The sequence below is a fragment of the Oratosquilla oratoria genome, chromosome 7 (assembly GCF_046742065.1).
Source record: "Oratosquilla oratoria isolate Oo_2021 chromosome 7, ASM4674206v1, whole genome shotgun sequence".
NCBI lineage: Eukaryota > Metazoa > Arthropoda > Malacostraca > Stomatopoda > Squillidae > Oratosquilla > Oratosquilla oratoria.
This window is the reverse complement of record NC_134783.1, coordinates 29,481,437-29,496,436: the sequence shown is the minus strand read 5'-3', so window position 1 is coordinate 29,496,436 and position 15,000 is coordinate 29,481,437. Positions and strand designations below refer to the sequence as shown.

Sequence of the window (15,000 nt, the reverse complement as noted above, 5' to 3'; positions counted from 1 at the left end):
GAAGTACAGACACTCAAGCCCGTTTCATGATATATGGGAACAATACAAACGGGTCTTTCTTTGTTTAGAATTTGATATATTTCTATATACAGAAGTTTGTTTATAGTGAAAACAATATTTTGGCAATTGGAGTGTTTATGTAATATGGAAAATATGTATTTGCATACAGATGTATCTGAGTCAGATTTGAGTATCTTCAGTGGAATGTGTATTCGGTACACATCATTCTCTGAGCACTGTAGCTGTTATTGAACTATGTTTTAGTTACGAAACATCGCATACTATGTTGAAAACATAAGTGAATACTATTCAACGAGTCAATACTGTAGCTGTGTAGGTATTATTTTCAATTCCATTGGAACGATTAGTTTATAGCTGTATAAGGAATGTAGCTTTTGAGAGATGACATACAGTGACGATAATGCTTTAATGTTTACATTTTTGTTTAAAGTTAAGTTTGATTCGCAAAGTAGTTCACTGTCATGTTGCGAGTGCGGTAACTGTCAGTTCTTTTTTTGTGATTATTGTTGCACAAGACGTTTATTGGATGTTTTACCTATGCTTTCTTTGTTTGAGTTGATTTGTTTGTATATATATTGACCCGTAAGAATTCTGAAAAAAAAAATTGTTGAGGTGAAGAGCTATTCAGTAAAAATATTTAACGTTTGTTTTTACGACGAAAAGTATTCAGCTCAGATCAATTCATTCTATTGTAAAATTTTTAATGAATGCTCTAGGTCTACTTTTATGCCAGTGGTACTTTTTGTGCACATAGTTGTAATACTAGAACAGTAAGCTATGTACATGATACTTTGTTACATCATTAGTTAACATATGATTTAAGTCTAGCACTCTAAGAAAAATGTAACATAATGTCTAGATAAATATTTGATATTTGGTATGTGGATAGATGTCAATGTGCTTGTTAAGTCCCAGGATGAGAGAATTCTTTATTTTATCAATGCCAAGATCGATTTGTATGTTTTTCATGTCTGCCGCCAAGCGATTTTATTCACCTGAGTAAAAACCATAAAAATAATGTCTAAAGACTACCTCTGTTAACCTTCACAGTACTTAAACCCTGCCGTCAGATGATTTATTTCACCTAATAAAAAATCCGAAGTAGTGAAATAATTAATTCGTACGTTGCACATTTTATGTTTAAAGTAATTACTTACATTATGACCAAACATATTTATTGGATTATAGGGGGTGAAAAGGCATGGGGGTGTTTCTGGATGTAATATGTAATGCGAGATCTCGTATATAACTTATAATGAGTTGCTCAAAAGAGTTATCGGCATACCTTTGACCTATAGCGTGGTTGGCGTAGTACGCGTGGGTATGTCTTTAACATATAACATGTTCTGGAGAAGGACTACGCGGAAGTGACTGTAATTCATAATACTTAAGGGGTGAGGCTTGGTGATACGATCTATGAGGGTACTTACTACACGCCAGCAGAACTTCTCTTATGTGTGGGCGGCGTTTGTGTGTGTAAGGACAACTTCTGTGCGTGAGCCACTGTTGTCTGTGAGTTCCTTTTGTTACTGAATTTTCTATAGCATGCAAGAGCTTCATGCTCAATTTGGTAAGGGGCAGTTTGCATGTTAATTTGTGGGCGGTTTTGGTGCGTGGACAAACTGACTGAAAGGGGTAAAGCTATAAAGGTACTTTTCTTTCATTATGAAATGTATACTTGCATCTGCAATCATCCACACATACATGTGTACATGTAATAGAAGTTTGTAAAAAGTACAGACTCGCGGACACACACACACACACACACACACACACACACACACACACACACACACACACACACACACACACACACACACACACACACACACACACACACACACACACACACACACACAGAAAGAGAGAGAGAGAGAGAGAGAGAGAGAGAGAGAGAGAGAGATAAAAGATAAAGGTGAACATGTCGGTTGTGATTTCAATGCAACATTAAATACTAATCCAGTTTTCTTTTCTTTTTTTTCAGATATCTCAGAAAGAACCCAGGAAAACGATTGTAAGTTAATTTATTGTTGATAATTTGTATTTCATAAATTGTATTTCATAATAAGTTAAATGTGTACTATAGTGCAATATGTGTGTTGGGGCGCACGTACTGTCAGATGACGCCAAGCTCAGAAACGTTACATAATTTGGTGCAAAAGCATGTTCTGCTTTCCCATTGGTTGGACGTGTTTAAACCAACTACTTTGGGTACAGACTGAGCGATGTCGTCTCCTCGGTAACGGTTGAAGGCTGTACAGATATTTGAAAAAATAAAATATCTTGCTCTCTTTCTTCAACTTGTTATTCTTAGCATATTTTCAAAGAAGCGTGTACGCAAGTAAAGTAGTATCAAAACCCAAAGTAATATACAAAATATAATGGGATGGAAGGAGGAATAGGGATGATTTGGATGGGAGGCAGGCGAGGAGGTAGCATCATAAAAGAGGCCCATTTGACGCGACCAGAAAGCGTTAAAGTAGCTCTATGACGTCATGTCGTTCCTGTCGCTTTGCTATCGTTCCTCCTCTTCAGTCTGAGTTCATTCTTAGAAGAGTAGGCGGGAGTAAAAAGGAACTTGGGTCGACATTGATACCTTAGGACAATGTGTGCGTGTGTGTGTGTGTGTGTGTGTGTGTGTGTGTGTGTGTGTGTGTGTGTGTGTGTGTGTGTGTGTGTATGTGTGTGCGTATTCATATATCTTTAGTATGGGCACACCTCTTACTTGTGGTACTTGTGCGTTTCTTGTTAGGAGATAAGTGTCTAACAGCCTCACTATAGGATCACGTGTAGCATTTTTATAATATTTTCAAAATTAATGTTAATATTATTGCTATTATTATTGTTATTGTTATTATTATTATCATTGTTATTATTACTGTTATTATAATTATTATTATTGTTATCATTATTATTTTTCTTTTATTTTTATCGTTACTTTTTTCTTTTCTTTTTACTTAAGAGACAGGGGACCTCATGTATTGTATGTTGAACTTTACTTTTCTGACGATGTTATTTGTGTCTTTTTGTTTAAATTCATCTAATTGGACGTTGTGTTGTGTTGGCTTGCTTACGAGTTGCTACGTCGTATTCACTACCATCCGTTGCATTGCAGTGCATTGGACGCTTTATCGTCCAGAGAGTGATTGATCTTGTCTATTGTAGGTATTACAGTAAACTGACTAATAGTAGTTGCAAATTTGGCGTCATCATTGGCAGGAAAGGGGAATTTCAGTTGTCACTTGACGCCACACGCCGTCACTTACAAATTTGCTTGAATTATGTACTTATCTAAAAGACTTAAGTCACCTTTGGGGTGATGCTGACGGGAGGGAAGGTACTAAGATCTTTTTCATTGTTATGATGATGGTCATAACGGTGATGATCGCATTTGATACCGGTGGCAGAGATGAAGATTGTGATGATGGTTGAGGTAGTAGATACTAGAATATAAGTATGATATAGATTGTGGTTCTTCTTTGGTGATAAATAGAAGGTGACTCTTTCAATAACTTGCATACAGATGCATATATACGTAGACGCACATTTGCACGCAAACGCGTTTGTCTACACACGTATACATAAATCTATATCCTTGCCTAGAAGTGTGTGTGTGTGTGTGTGTGTGTGTGTGTGTGTGTGTGTGTGTGTGTGTGTGTGTGTATAACTCCCCCATGGTCTTGGATCACGTGTTGGACTCGTGATTGATAGCTATTTCCCTCCCGTAAGAGAGCTCAGAGCTCATATATAACCGATCTACTGGTAAAACTGTGACCTTACACGTACACACACCCATCTCCCACCCACGAGAGTTGGAGTAACGACTCGCAGCGCAGCGATACTGAAATTATTTCAGCCCTGGGTGGGATTCGAACCCGGACCGCCGTAGGGGCAGCCAAGAGCTGTACTACTGTGTGTGTGTGTGTGTGTGTGTGTGTGTGTGTGTGTGTGTGTGTGTGTGTGTGTGTGTGTGTGTGTGTGTGTGTGTACGCTTGTGTGTATGTATGCGCGCGTGCGCGTGCTTATGTATAGATAATATAAATCATCCCCTGTTAAGTAGTCTTGATGATGGTCGGTATTCGGTTCGGGGCCCACTTACGACACCGCCCGCCCTAGGCACGTACTGGGTATTCTTGTGAAATAGTGATGTGGCGAGGATAATGGTCTTCCCAACCCTACTTCTCTACGGGTACGCATTCCACAACAAATCTACTCCTAAGAGGGAAGAATGTGACCATCATATATATATATATATATATATATATACATATATATATATATAATATATATATATATATATATATAATATTATCATTACGTGTATACATCTTCCCTAATAGAGCTACTCTGCAGTATAGGACATTCTTCTAATATTTGTCTGTGAATACATCAGCCATAGATGTTGTAGTAAAGAAAAGTCAGAACAAGTATTACCATATAGAACTATACATTAATGTACAGATGTGTGTGAATATATATGATTATGTATACGTATATATGTATTTCATTGAATGAAATGGTAAGCTTGTTGTGACAAAGCTTTTTGTCAATCTTCTCCCTCTTTCGTAAGGCAACTTTCCCTTCCATAGGCAGGAGTCTGAGTAATTCGCTGTATGCCATTAGATAGAAATATAGGCATAGTCGAAAGCCAAAACGCGTTTTCACACCTGGTGCTTCTTCAGTGGCAATTGAAGTAGTGGAGATTCCGTGAAGATCAGCAATTTTTATACACGTTAATGTGGGTTAGATGAAAAGAAGGAGAATGGTGATTGGCTGGATTGCTGCTGCGGGTTAGGTACGGTCTGTTCTCTCATTGGCTGAGAGGTGCGTGACGTCATCAGTTTGCGCCCCAGCACCTTAGTGGGCGGACCTCTTAACGCTGGGTAAAGCTTGCAGGTTATGGGCTTGTATATTGAGATTCGGGGAAAGATCTTTTATGGAAAGAGCCTCCAGGATAAGTAATCTTCTCGGGTATTGGTGTGTGGCTAAAATTTCCGTGCTGTTGACCAGGGTTTTCCTTCGTAAGATGATGTGTCTTTGAAGTGGTTCTTAGGGAGAACACTTACACCCCGCCGCTGTTCGTGAGATTTTTCTTCCACCACTCCCTCGCACCGGCATAGATGGGATTGAGTGTGGTAGACCTATTTATACTATCTCAGTTAGTGGCCCACGCCTCCAAGAACAGTCTGCCTCCTTTCCTTTTGTTATTGTAGAGTACCTTTGCACCTTGGCAGTCGAACTCATGTTGATGCTGTTCAGTATGGTTGTACACCGCCGAACTCTGGTCTTTTCTGTTTCTACGTTTCCACCATCATGGTTCCCGGACTCCATCTTTTTTCGTACACACACACACACACACACACACACACATATATATATATATATATATATATATATATATAATATATATGTACATATATATATATATATATATATATATATATATATATACATACATACTCACGTCATACCATTACCCCGTCTTTGATACCATCTTAATATTTGCTTATTTGTATTAAAACTCCTGCTCTTCTGCAATAATTTTGTGAGAATGAACTTACAGCTCACTATAACTACCGTAAACCATAAGTTTTGGCGATTCAAATTAAGATAATAAACGCGAGATTACATTAACATAAACTTGCCTCAGGCTATGAATGAGTTCATCCTCTGCGCAATTTGGGCGATATATGAACCAAAGTTGCGCACCTACGTCATACGGGGTACAGGGAAGTGAGAAGAAAGACGGTAGGAGGAATAGACGGTGATTGTGGAAGAGAAGGAACAGAAAATATTAATTAAAAAGGAGGAGAAGGAGGAGTTAGAAGAACTAAATTAATAGGAGGAGAGAATTCTGATGGAAAGGAAAAGGAGGAGAAAGAGGAATAGGATTAGGAGGAAGTGAAGGAGGGAATGGAAATAAAATAGGAAAAAGAAGAGGAGGACAAGGAAGAGGAATGATACATTAAGACGCAATTCATTCTTGCATGATCATTTTACCTTTTTTAATAGAAATAACACCTGTGTCAAACCTGGGACTATGAAATCGTAAGACTCGAACTAAATTCATTCCATAGCTTCGAAGTAAGGGTGGAACGCGTAGCAATATGGAGCGGGTAATTGGAGGGGTGGGTAGTGAGGCAGGTAGAGTCTGGATGTGTGTGAGGGATGGGGCGGGTCCCGCTGATATGATAGGGGCGGAGGGAGTCAAGTCGGAATGCAAGAAATAACACCTGACACATCCCATACATCTTAAGTTCGAGAACAACATAAGAACATAAGAAAGAAGGAGACTGCAAGAGATCATAAGGCCTACACTAGGCACCTCCGTATCCATCACCACCTGTCATCCCCATCCATAAAGTTGTCTAATTGTTTCTTAAAACAAGTGATAATTTCAGCGCTTACTACATGGTTACTAAGTTTATTCCATTCGTCAACCACCCTATTAGTGAACCAATTCTTTTCTATTTCCTTTTTAAATCTAAATGTGTCCAGTTTATAACCATTGCTGCGAGTCCTGCCCTGTTGTTTTAATATGATGACCTTGTTTGCATCACCCTTGTTAAAGCCTTTGATCAACTTGAACACCTCTATTAGATCACTCCGCACTCTGCGTCTTTCCAGAGAGTGTAAGTTAAGGTGCCTAAGCCTCTCTTCGTAAGGAAAATTTCTGAGTCCATGTATCATTTTGGTCAAAGGACTTTGGCAGTACTGACGCCCAAAAGTTTGTTCTTGTCTTTGAGGTTCTTCCTTGAGGTAACTGGTGAGTTGCCTCATCAGTTTGAGACACCCAAGAAGACTTCCACCGATTTGATCACTCTGCTTAAGCAGTAGGGAATATCCACAGAATAACAAAGATTATCAAGATCCCATAATTTTCCTTGACTTTTGTGGGCTTGCTTGATTATGATCAACCTCGATTACATACTGTTGATCTGGGACAATGACCTTAGTGTAGATATTGTTCCAGGTTGTTGTTTTTCCACCTCCCGAAGAATTCTCTTCATCTGTCTAATATTTTTCCAGGTTGTTCTCCACCTCCCGAAGAATTCTCTTCATCTATCTAATATTGTTCCAGGTTGTTCTCCACCTCCCGAAGAATTCTCATCATCTATCTAATATTGTTCCAGGTTCTTCTCCACCTCCCAAAGAATTCTCTTCATCTATCTAATATTGTTCCAGGTTGTTCTCCGCCTCCCGAAGAATTCTCTTCATCTAATATTGTTCCAGGTTGTTCTCCACCTCCCGAAGAAATCTCTTCATCTATATAATATTGTTCCAGGTTGTTCTAAAACAAAAAGTGAGCTTAACTTTCAATCCTCATTGTGGGATATCTGGACTTTTATGCGGAAACTATTCTGGATAAAGTCGCATAGTACTTGTTTGAATTTGGCTTTAGAATAGTCAAAGCGGTCAGTAAGTTAAGTGAAGTGGTGATCATTTAAATGTGCAGGTTTCTTTAGGTTGAATAAAAATCCTCAAACGACAGTCACAACACAACAAACGCGACTAATGCTAACACGATGCAATTCAATTCAGCTGAAAAATAGGTTACGAAAAACATGAAGCCTGGATCGATATAGACTTGTTTTTTCTTTAATCCAACCCTGAGTTGAATGAAATTGTATCTCCTTATAAGAAATAAGAATATGAAGGTATGTCGTCATAAGAAAAGGATTAAGTCCTGGTAGGTGGACAGCTGATGATGAAAATGTCTAGGTAGACGATCGATATACGCCCAAGGATGAAATTGCGTAAATTGATGCGTAAGCTGGTAGTGGATGGATTGATCTAGGTAGACATTGAGATATGTTCGTATACATTCACTCGTGTCCGTTTCAGTGTATGTATGCATATGTGCGTGCGTGTGTGTGTGTGTATGTGAGTGTTTGCGTGTGCGAATGTGTGTTTTCATGTAAGTATTCAGATGAGCGTCACAGAGTCTTACTATCTCATACTTTGCTCTTGTTAGTTCAATTTACATCGCAATCTTGTTTGAATTCTTGAAATGTTCTGGGATTAGATTATTCTTTTTATTGGCCACATGATCAACCACCCAAGATAACACCGGGAAATGAATATAATCTATTGTGGAGATGGGGCTGTAACACTTCAACTATCTTCAGAGAAGAAGAGGATGTTGGGCGTGTCAACCATTGTTCTTAGGTGTTTGTGTGTTTACAGGCACGCGTCGTCAGATAAACTGACAAGGCAAGGACGCGGCCATAGTTCCCCCTTCCTCGTTACTCCCTGGGTTCTTCAGGCGTCCCTGTTTGTTGCCGGTGTGGAGTGGCAAGACCATCACAGGGAGTGGTGGGAGGAGGAGGAGGAGGAAGGAAGGAGGAAGGAGGAAGGATGAAGGAGGAAGGGGGAGGAGGAAGAAGAAGAAGAAGAAGAAGAAGAAGAAGAAGAAGAAGAAGAAGAAGAAGAAGAAGAAGAAGAAGAAGAAGAAGAAGAAGAAGAAGAAGAAGAAGAAGAAGGAAGGAAGGAAGGAAGGAAGGAAGGAAGGAAGGAAGGAAGGAAGGAAGGAAGGAAGTAAGAAGAAGAAGAAGAAGAAGAAGAGGAAGAGGAAGAGGAAGAGGAAGAGGAAGAAGAAGAAGAAGAAGAAGAGGAAGAGGAAGAGGAGGAGGAGGAGGAGGAAGAGGAAGAGGAAGAGTGGTAGTGGCCAGGGAGGTGAAAATGGAAAAATAAAACAAACCACTTGGACTGTTCGTATGAAAATCAACTCGCCACCTGCCGCTCGGGTCCACAGGTTCTCTCCAGAAGATCTTGACTTCAGAGGTTCATGATCCGTAGCGAATTGGCTTTTGATGGATGGAGGCTCCTCTGCAAAGATCTTGTCTGGCGAAGAGTCCGGTCTTTGGGAGAATATACAAGTGGTAGGCTGACTGAATTCGGGATCTGACGACGCAAGCAATTGGGGATTCGAAAGATGGGCGTGTCTTTGGTTTTCTAAGTGTTCTTGTTTTTGTCTTTTGAGTGCCTGAAGAATGCAAACCGATTGCACGGACAGTAAAGGTAATATTTTGTTTGTTTATGCATCTGTTTGTTGATCTGCTTACGTATACGTTTGTTTGTTTACTTGTTTGTTTGTTTACTTGTTTGTTTGTCAATTATCAATTTGTTCCTCTTCCTCATATATATTATTTCTTTACTATCTCTCTCACTATCTACATGCTAATTCATATATCATTTGATTTATTTTCAGAATCTATTGATCTATTCAGTCACATATTTATCTATCTATTTATTCATTTATTTATATATGTATCCATATATTTATGAAATTATTTATCCATGCACATATGAATATATCTATTCATTTATTCAATTTTGCTTTGGAATGTTAGTTGCTATGGGATGGCGATTGGCAAGTTGGTTGCATGTATTTGGTATGGGAAGACTGTGTTACACAAGATGCTGTATACACATGCGCACGCAAGCATACATTTGATAGCATACGCACACACACACACACACACACACACACACACACACACACACACACACACACACACACACACACACACACACACATGTACACACAAACACATACACATGTACACACACATACACATGTACACACACAGACGTATGAGAGTACACAACTGCACATCATTATCAGTAATTAGAAATTATCTATGATCCGTAATTTAGAATCAGTTTAAGTGAAACTCCAATTAGAGATTAAATATATAGAAAATCCATTCATGATTCTCATTCAATTTTGAGCCAAAACATTTGCAACTTATTCACATGAATTTCATGGGAAAAGCTGACATGAGTGACCAGAGGAAAATTTAATTTATTTTTTGCTTATAGTCTTTATCAATACGTAGTGTTGTCACTGGCAATAAACAATATTTTCTATCAGTGGAAAGTGAGATGAATTTAAACTTTCACTCTTATATGTGTACGAAAAAAGACATCAACCGCAGACAGTACGTGTCTGAATCTGAACGTGCTCTACGTGTGTATCGAATATCTTCTGTCTTAAGACGTCAATATCATTGTTTCTTTAAGACCTTTCGTAGTCTATGGCTTGAAATGTAAACAGCCTCCACTCCTAGGTACTACAGTTACTATGATATTCTTTTACGACCTCGTGCATTTATTTATATCGTAAATTTATGACACAAATATTTACTCAGGCTTCGTAAAAGAGTTGTTACTGTAGTACCCAGGAATTAAACTAGCTGGACTATTTAGGACCACCGAACTTTATCCACTATATACTGGAAATACACAAATAATCTTTTTATATATTATATATAATTTTTGTATATTAACTCTTACATAGTCAAAATGATTATATGTAGACAAATCTGCATAAACTGAACAATTATAACGAAAGACATAATTGCGCAATGTTTTCTTTGGTCTAGGGTCAGTATTTTCTACTTTGTTAACTTTTTGGTGGTTTTCTTCTTCCCTGTGCCCTGTGGAATCTGAAGCGTACTGGGCTCGCATTCACTTAGTTGTAGGTTTGAATCCCGCACTCCTCTCTGAACCACAGCAGTGATTGTTACCTGCCCCAACAGTCCAAGAAGCGTATGGGGCCAAGGTGACAGCTTTAGCCGCAGCTATTCAGCGCCTCCAGGCGTATATACATTCCTCACCTTACCTTGTGTACGGCCGTAGCTTAACGTATCATGGTATGGCGTACGTCAGCCGATTAATTTTTTTTTGTGTGAGCAAGACCACTAAAAATATAATTAATTTTCTAACTTCCTCAGAAAATGTAGGATTTATTTCAAAGAAAGGCCGGAGTCACGCACCTTATTTTACATTTATAATCTTATTTTACATTTATAATCTTATTCATAATCGTAATGAAACAGAAAATGAAGATTAGTAAAGTAAAATTGATAGGGTGGGAGCCACCATTGCACTAAAATAACTAATGCCGTGTACGGGTTTCTCTTTCTACTTCTGGTATTTGCGTAGCCAAACCCATCGTCATCAATCTAAAATAGCTGACGACTTCCGCCATTATCTGTTCCTACTATCTGGCAACCCAAGACTGGAACCACGTAGACTAACTTCTCTGAACAAGTTGAACGGCTGATCAAAGCCATGTATATATGCGGTTAACTTCAAAGGAAACGCCTTTAGCATTTTCTTTTAATCCTGAGCACTTCTCCGTTCTTCATAGAGTGAAGGAATTCAAGTTGAAATTACGGTATAATTAAAATAATTGACATTTGAGTACATGCGTACTTAGATCATACTATGTTTCGAGGTAGGAACTGCTTAGGTATTGTTATTCGTAGGTAAGTCGTATGTACAGCTGCACAGAAAACTATCGTTAGTAAATCACGCTAATCATTTTGACACAAAACAACGAAACTATTTGAGACAAGTTGAAGTCTCCATCGGAAATAAGATTATCATGTCATAGTGAATCCATATGAACTCCGGAACTATTATTCGATTCATATTCATTCAGAAGGAATTCGAACAATTCGAACCCCAGAAATACCAACCCTTCGGTATCATAAGGTTATGTTCATTAGCGAATGTTTCGACACCCCTACTAACGATAGTTTTCTGTGTAGCTGTACATGCATACATACATACATACATACATACATACATACATACATACATACATACATACATACATACATACATACATACATACATACATACATATATACATATATATATGCATACATATATATATATACATGTATATATATACATATATATATGCATACATATATATATACATATATATATATATATGCATACACACACATATATATATATATATATACATACATACATATATATACACACACACACACACACGAACACACACACACACACACACACACACACACACACACACACACACACACACACACACACACACACACACACACACACACATACACACAAATAACACACACACAGTTACTAGATTGATCGGTCCCAATAAACCTTGTCTAAAAGAAACATATAGGCGTTATGAAAGCTCACTTTTTCTTCATATGCGCCGGCTCGTAATGCCGAACAGGACGTGTACTGACTGGTACGCAAATTTCAGTCACGCAGACTCAAGCTTTCACTAGTTCCTTGACCAGGATCCGCCATTGCAGGGGATTCTTGCGCTTGAACGCCGACGGTACCGTGACTTGTTATATATGTCTTCGTTTTGATTATTTATCGACAGTTTTATTCAACTGAAGGGTGGATTTGAGACTAATCGTGTTCCTTCAGTCTAGTATGGTCTTCACTAGATTTTTTTTTTAATAAATAAATGAATAGATAAATTGATAAATGAACAAATAAATGAATAAATATATAAATGAACAAATTAATAAATAAGTGAATAAATAAATAAATAAGTAAATGAGAATAGATAAATGAATAAATGAATAAATGCACTAATTAACGAGTAAATAAGTAAATGAATAAGATAAATAGATAAATAAATTAATTAATAGATAAGTAAATATATAAGTATAGAAATAAACAAATAAGTAGATAATAAATATGTCAATGAGTATATAAATAATGACAATGGAATTAGATAATAGTAATAATAATGATAAAATATTGGAATAGTTGAATAAGACAATGCACATATGTAGGTACGGATTTACATATGGTTATGTAATTTTGTTTACAGATGTAGAATATGAAATACAGTTAGAATGGATGTATTTGATTATTTTAGATGTTTATATGTCAATGTCTGTGTAGCCAAACAAAAGAGATAGTAGATGTATACAGAGTTTGTGTATTGAATGTTTAATTCGTTATTTGTATGAGAAGATCATGAAAACAGTAGATACATGTATATGAATCAAAGATAATTTATCCTTTGCATTTATAAGCATGCTAAAATATTGTAGACATGCAGAAAAGATATATAAGAAAATCGATAACATTTGTGATAAAGTGATGCCAGTGACTACTTTTGATGCAAAAATATGAATACATAAGAGAACAGAAACAGAGAGATGAGCGGCGGTAAGTGCTGTCTCTTGTGTCACTACTCTTCGTTCACGTAATACGACACTCCCTGTTCTTGACCGAATGTTTTTGCATAACGCAGCGTCACTTGACATCGTTGGGAGGGAGTGAATTTGAATAAAGAAAACACGGAGTTGTGGTGTCGTATTTGTAAGCATAAACATACGGGAACTCTCAATCATGACAAGAATTCATGTTAGAGAACAAATGTTTCATGTTTAAAGAGAAAGACAAATGTTGTCCTGCCCCTTCTTGATTTGATTATGCAAATATTATATTGTCTTCCAAAGTGTATAATTAGATTTCTTTACATGGAGCCACAGATGATAACAAATCTAAGTTATTATATATGTTATTGAATTTGCAAGAAAATCTGTGTGGATATGAGTGTGTGAGTGTGTGTGTGTGTGTGTGTGTGTGTGTGTGTGTGTGTGTGTGTGTGTGTGTGTGTGTGTGTGTGTGTGTGTGTGTGTGTGTGTGTGTGTGTGTGTGTGTGTCTGTGCGTGCAAAGGCCTAAATTTCAAGAACTAGACAAATCACTTGGATGAGGTATTTACTTCTCTGTGAGACTAGGTTTGACATTCAAAGTAAAAAAAAATATAACAATAATAATATAATAATGAATAGACCGACAAATATACAGACTAATAGACAAATATATGAAAGAACAAATATTGTTATAACAACAAGAAATAAATTGATTAAGAAATAAATGTATAAATGATTAGATAAACAGAAATAAATAAGTAAAGGAACAAATGAATGATAAGTAAGTGAATGGATAAAGACGTAACAGTCTTAATATTTCTTTCTTACTTATTTACTTACGGCCATTTCATTAAACGAAGACACCTAATTACATTTAACGAGTAGATTATTTCTACTCTTGTAATTAAAAGCCACACCCTAAATTACACACTCACCCTGTTACTTACTGTCCATATACAGTAATATAAACTTTTTTCTGTACGTTCAGATTCTATACTAATGGAGCCTTTTATTATGATTACATGAAAATAATCTTGCATGCACACAATCATCGCGTATACCTATAGTCCAAAATATATTTCTTTCAATGCTCATATCTCATATGACCTCTACTCTCCTCCTCACCCTCCTCCTCCTTCTCCTCTTCCTCCTCCTACTCCTCTTCCTTCTCCTCCTCCTTCTCCCCTCCTTCTCCTCCTCCTCCTCTCCTTCCTCGCCCCTCCTCCTACTCCTCCTCCTCCTCCTACTCATCCTCCTCCTCCTACTCATCTTTCTCCTCTTTCTCCTCTTCCACCTCCACCTCCTGTTCCTCCTCCTGCTCCTGCTCCTCCTCCTCTTGCTCCTCCTCCTCCTGCTCCTCCTCCTTCTTCTCCTCCTCCTCCTCCTCCTCCTCCTCCTCCTCCTCCTCTTCGTCCACCTCCTCAGCTAGAGCTCTCCATAGGACTTGGCGTGTAGAGGGAAGAAGAATGAATAATGTAAGATGCATAGGATGAATAATTTAAGGATTATAGAAATGAATAATGGATGCTGTTAAAAGGTTCAGAATTGACATTATGACAGGAATATCTTATACGTGCGTGCGCGCTACTTTGTCTACCTTTGGTATGTGTATACACGTGTGTGTGTGCATTTATATATATATATATATGTATGTATATATATATATATATATATATATATATATACATACATACATACATATGAGAAATTTGTTAGTGAACAGCAACATCAATTGGATAATTTTTATGACAGTCGCAAAGAGGATTCGACCCTGCTGCTTTGAAGGCAAATGGCGATGAAGTCTCTTGGCTTCAAAGCAGCAGGTTCGAATCCTCTGCGCGACGGTCATAAAAATCATCTGATACATATACATCTATATAATTATGTATATGTGTGTGTATATACAAATGAATATGGATATATGTCCATATTCAAATGTTCAAGTGTATGTAAAGAGGCGTAATAGCTCCATTGGTAGAGCTGGGACTGTGCAGAAAATCACCG

At 37.5% G+C, this 15,000-nt stretch overlaps 1 protein-coding gene across 1 annotated transcript in view; it reads left to right on the top strand.

The window, feature by feature from the left end:
* Nucleotides 1–15,000, top strand: part of insc (spindle orientation adaptor protein inscuteable) — a 232,913-nt gene that overhangs the window by 39,519 nt on the left and 178,394 nt on the right. The window contains exon 2 of the mRNA XM_076187846.1: nucleotides 2,006–2,035. Within this exon, the coding sequence (XP_076043961.1) occupies nucleotides 2,006–2,035 (30 nt within the window). The remainder of the gene's footprint in view (nucleotides 1–2,005; nucleotides 2,036–15,000) is intronic.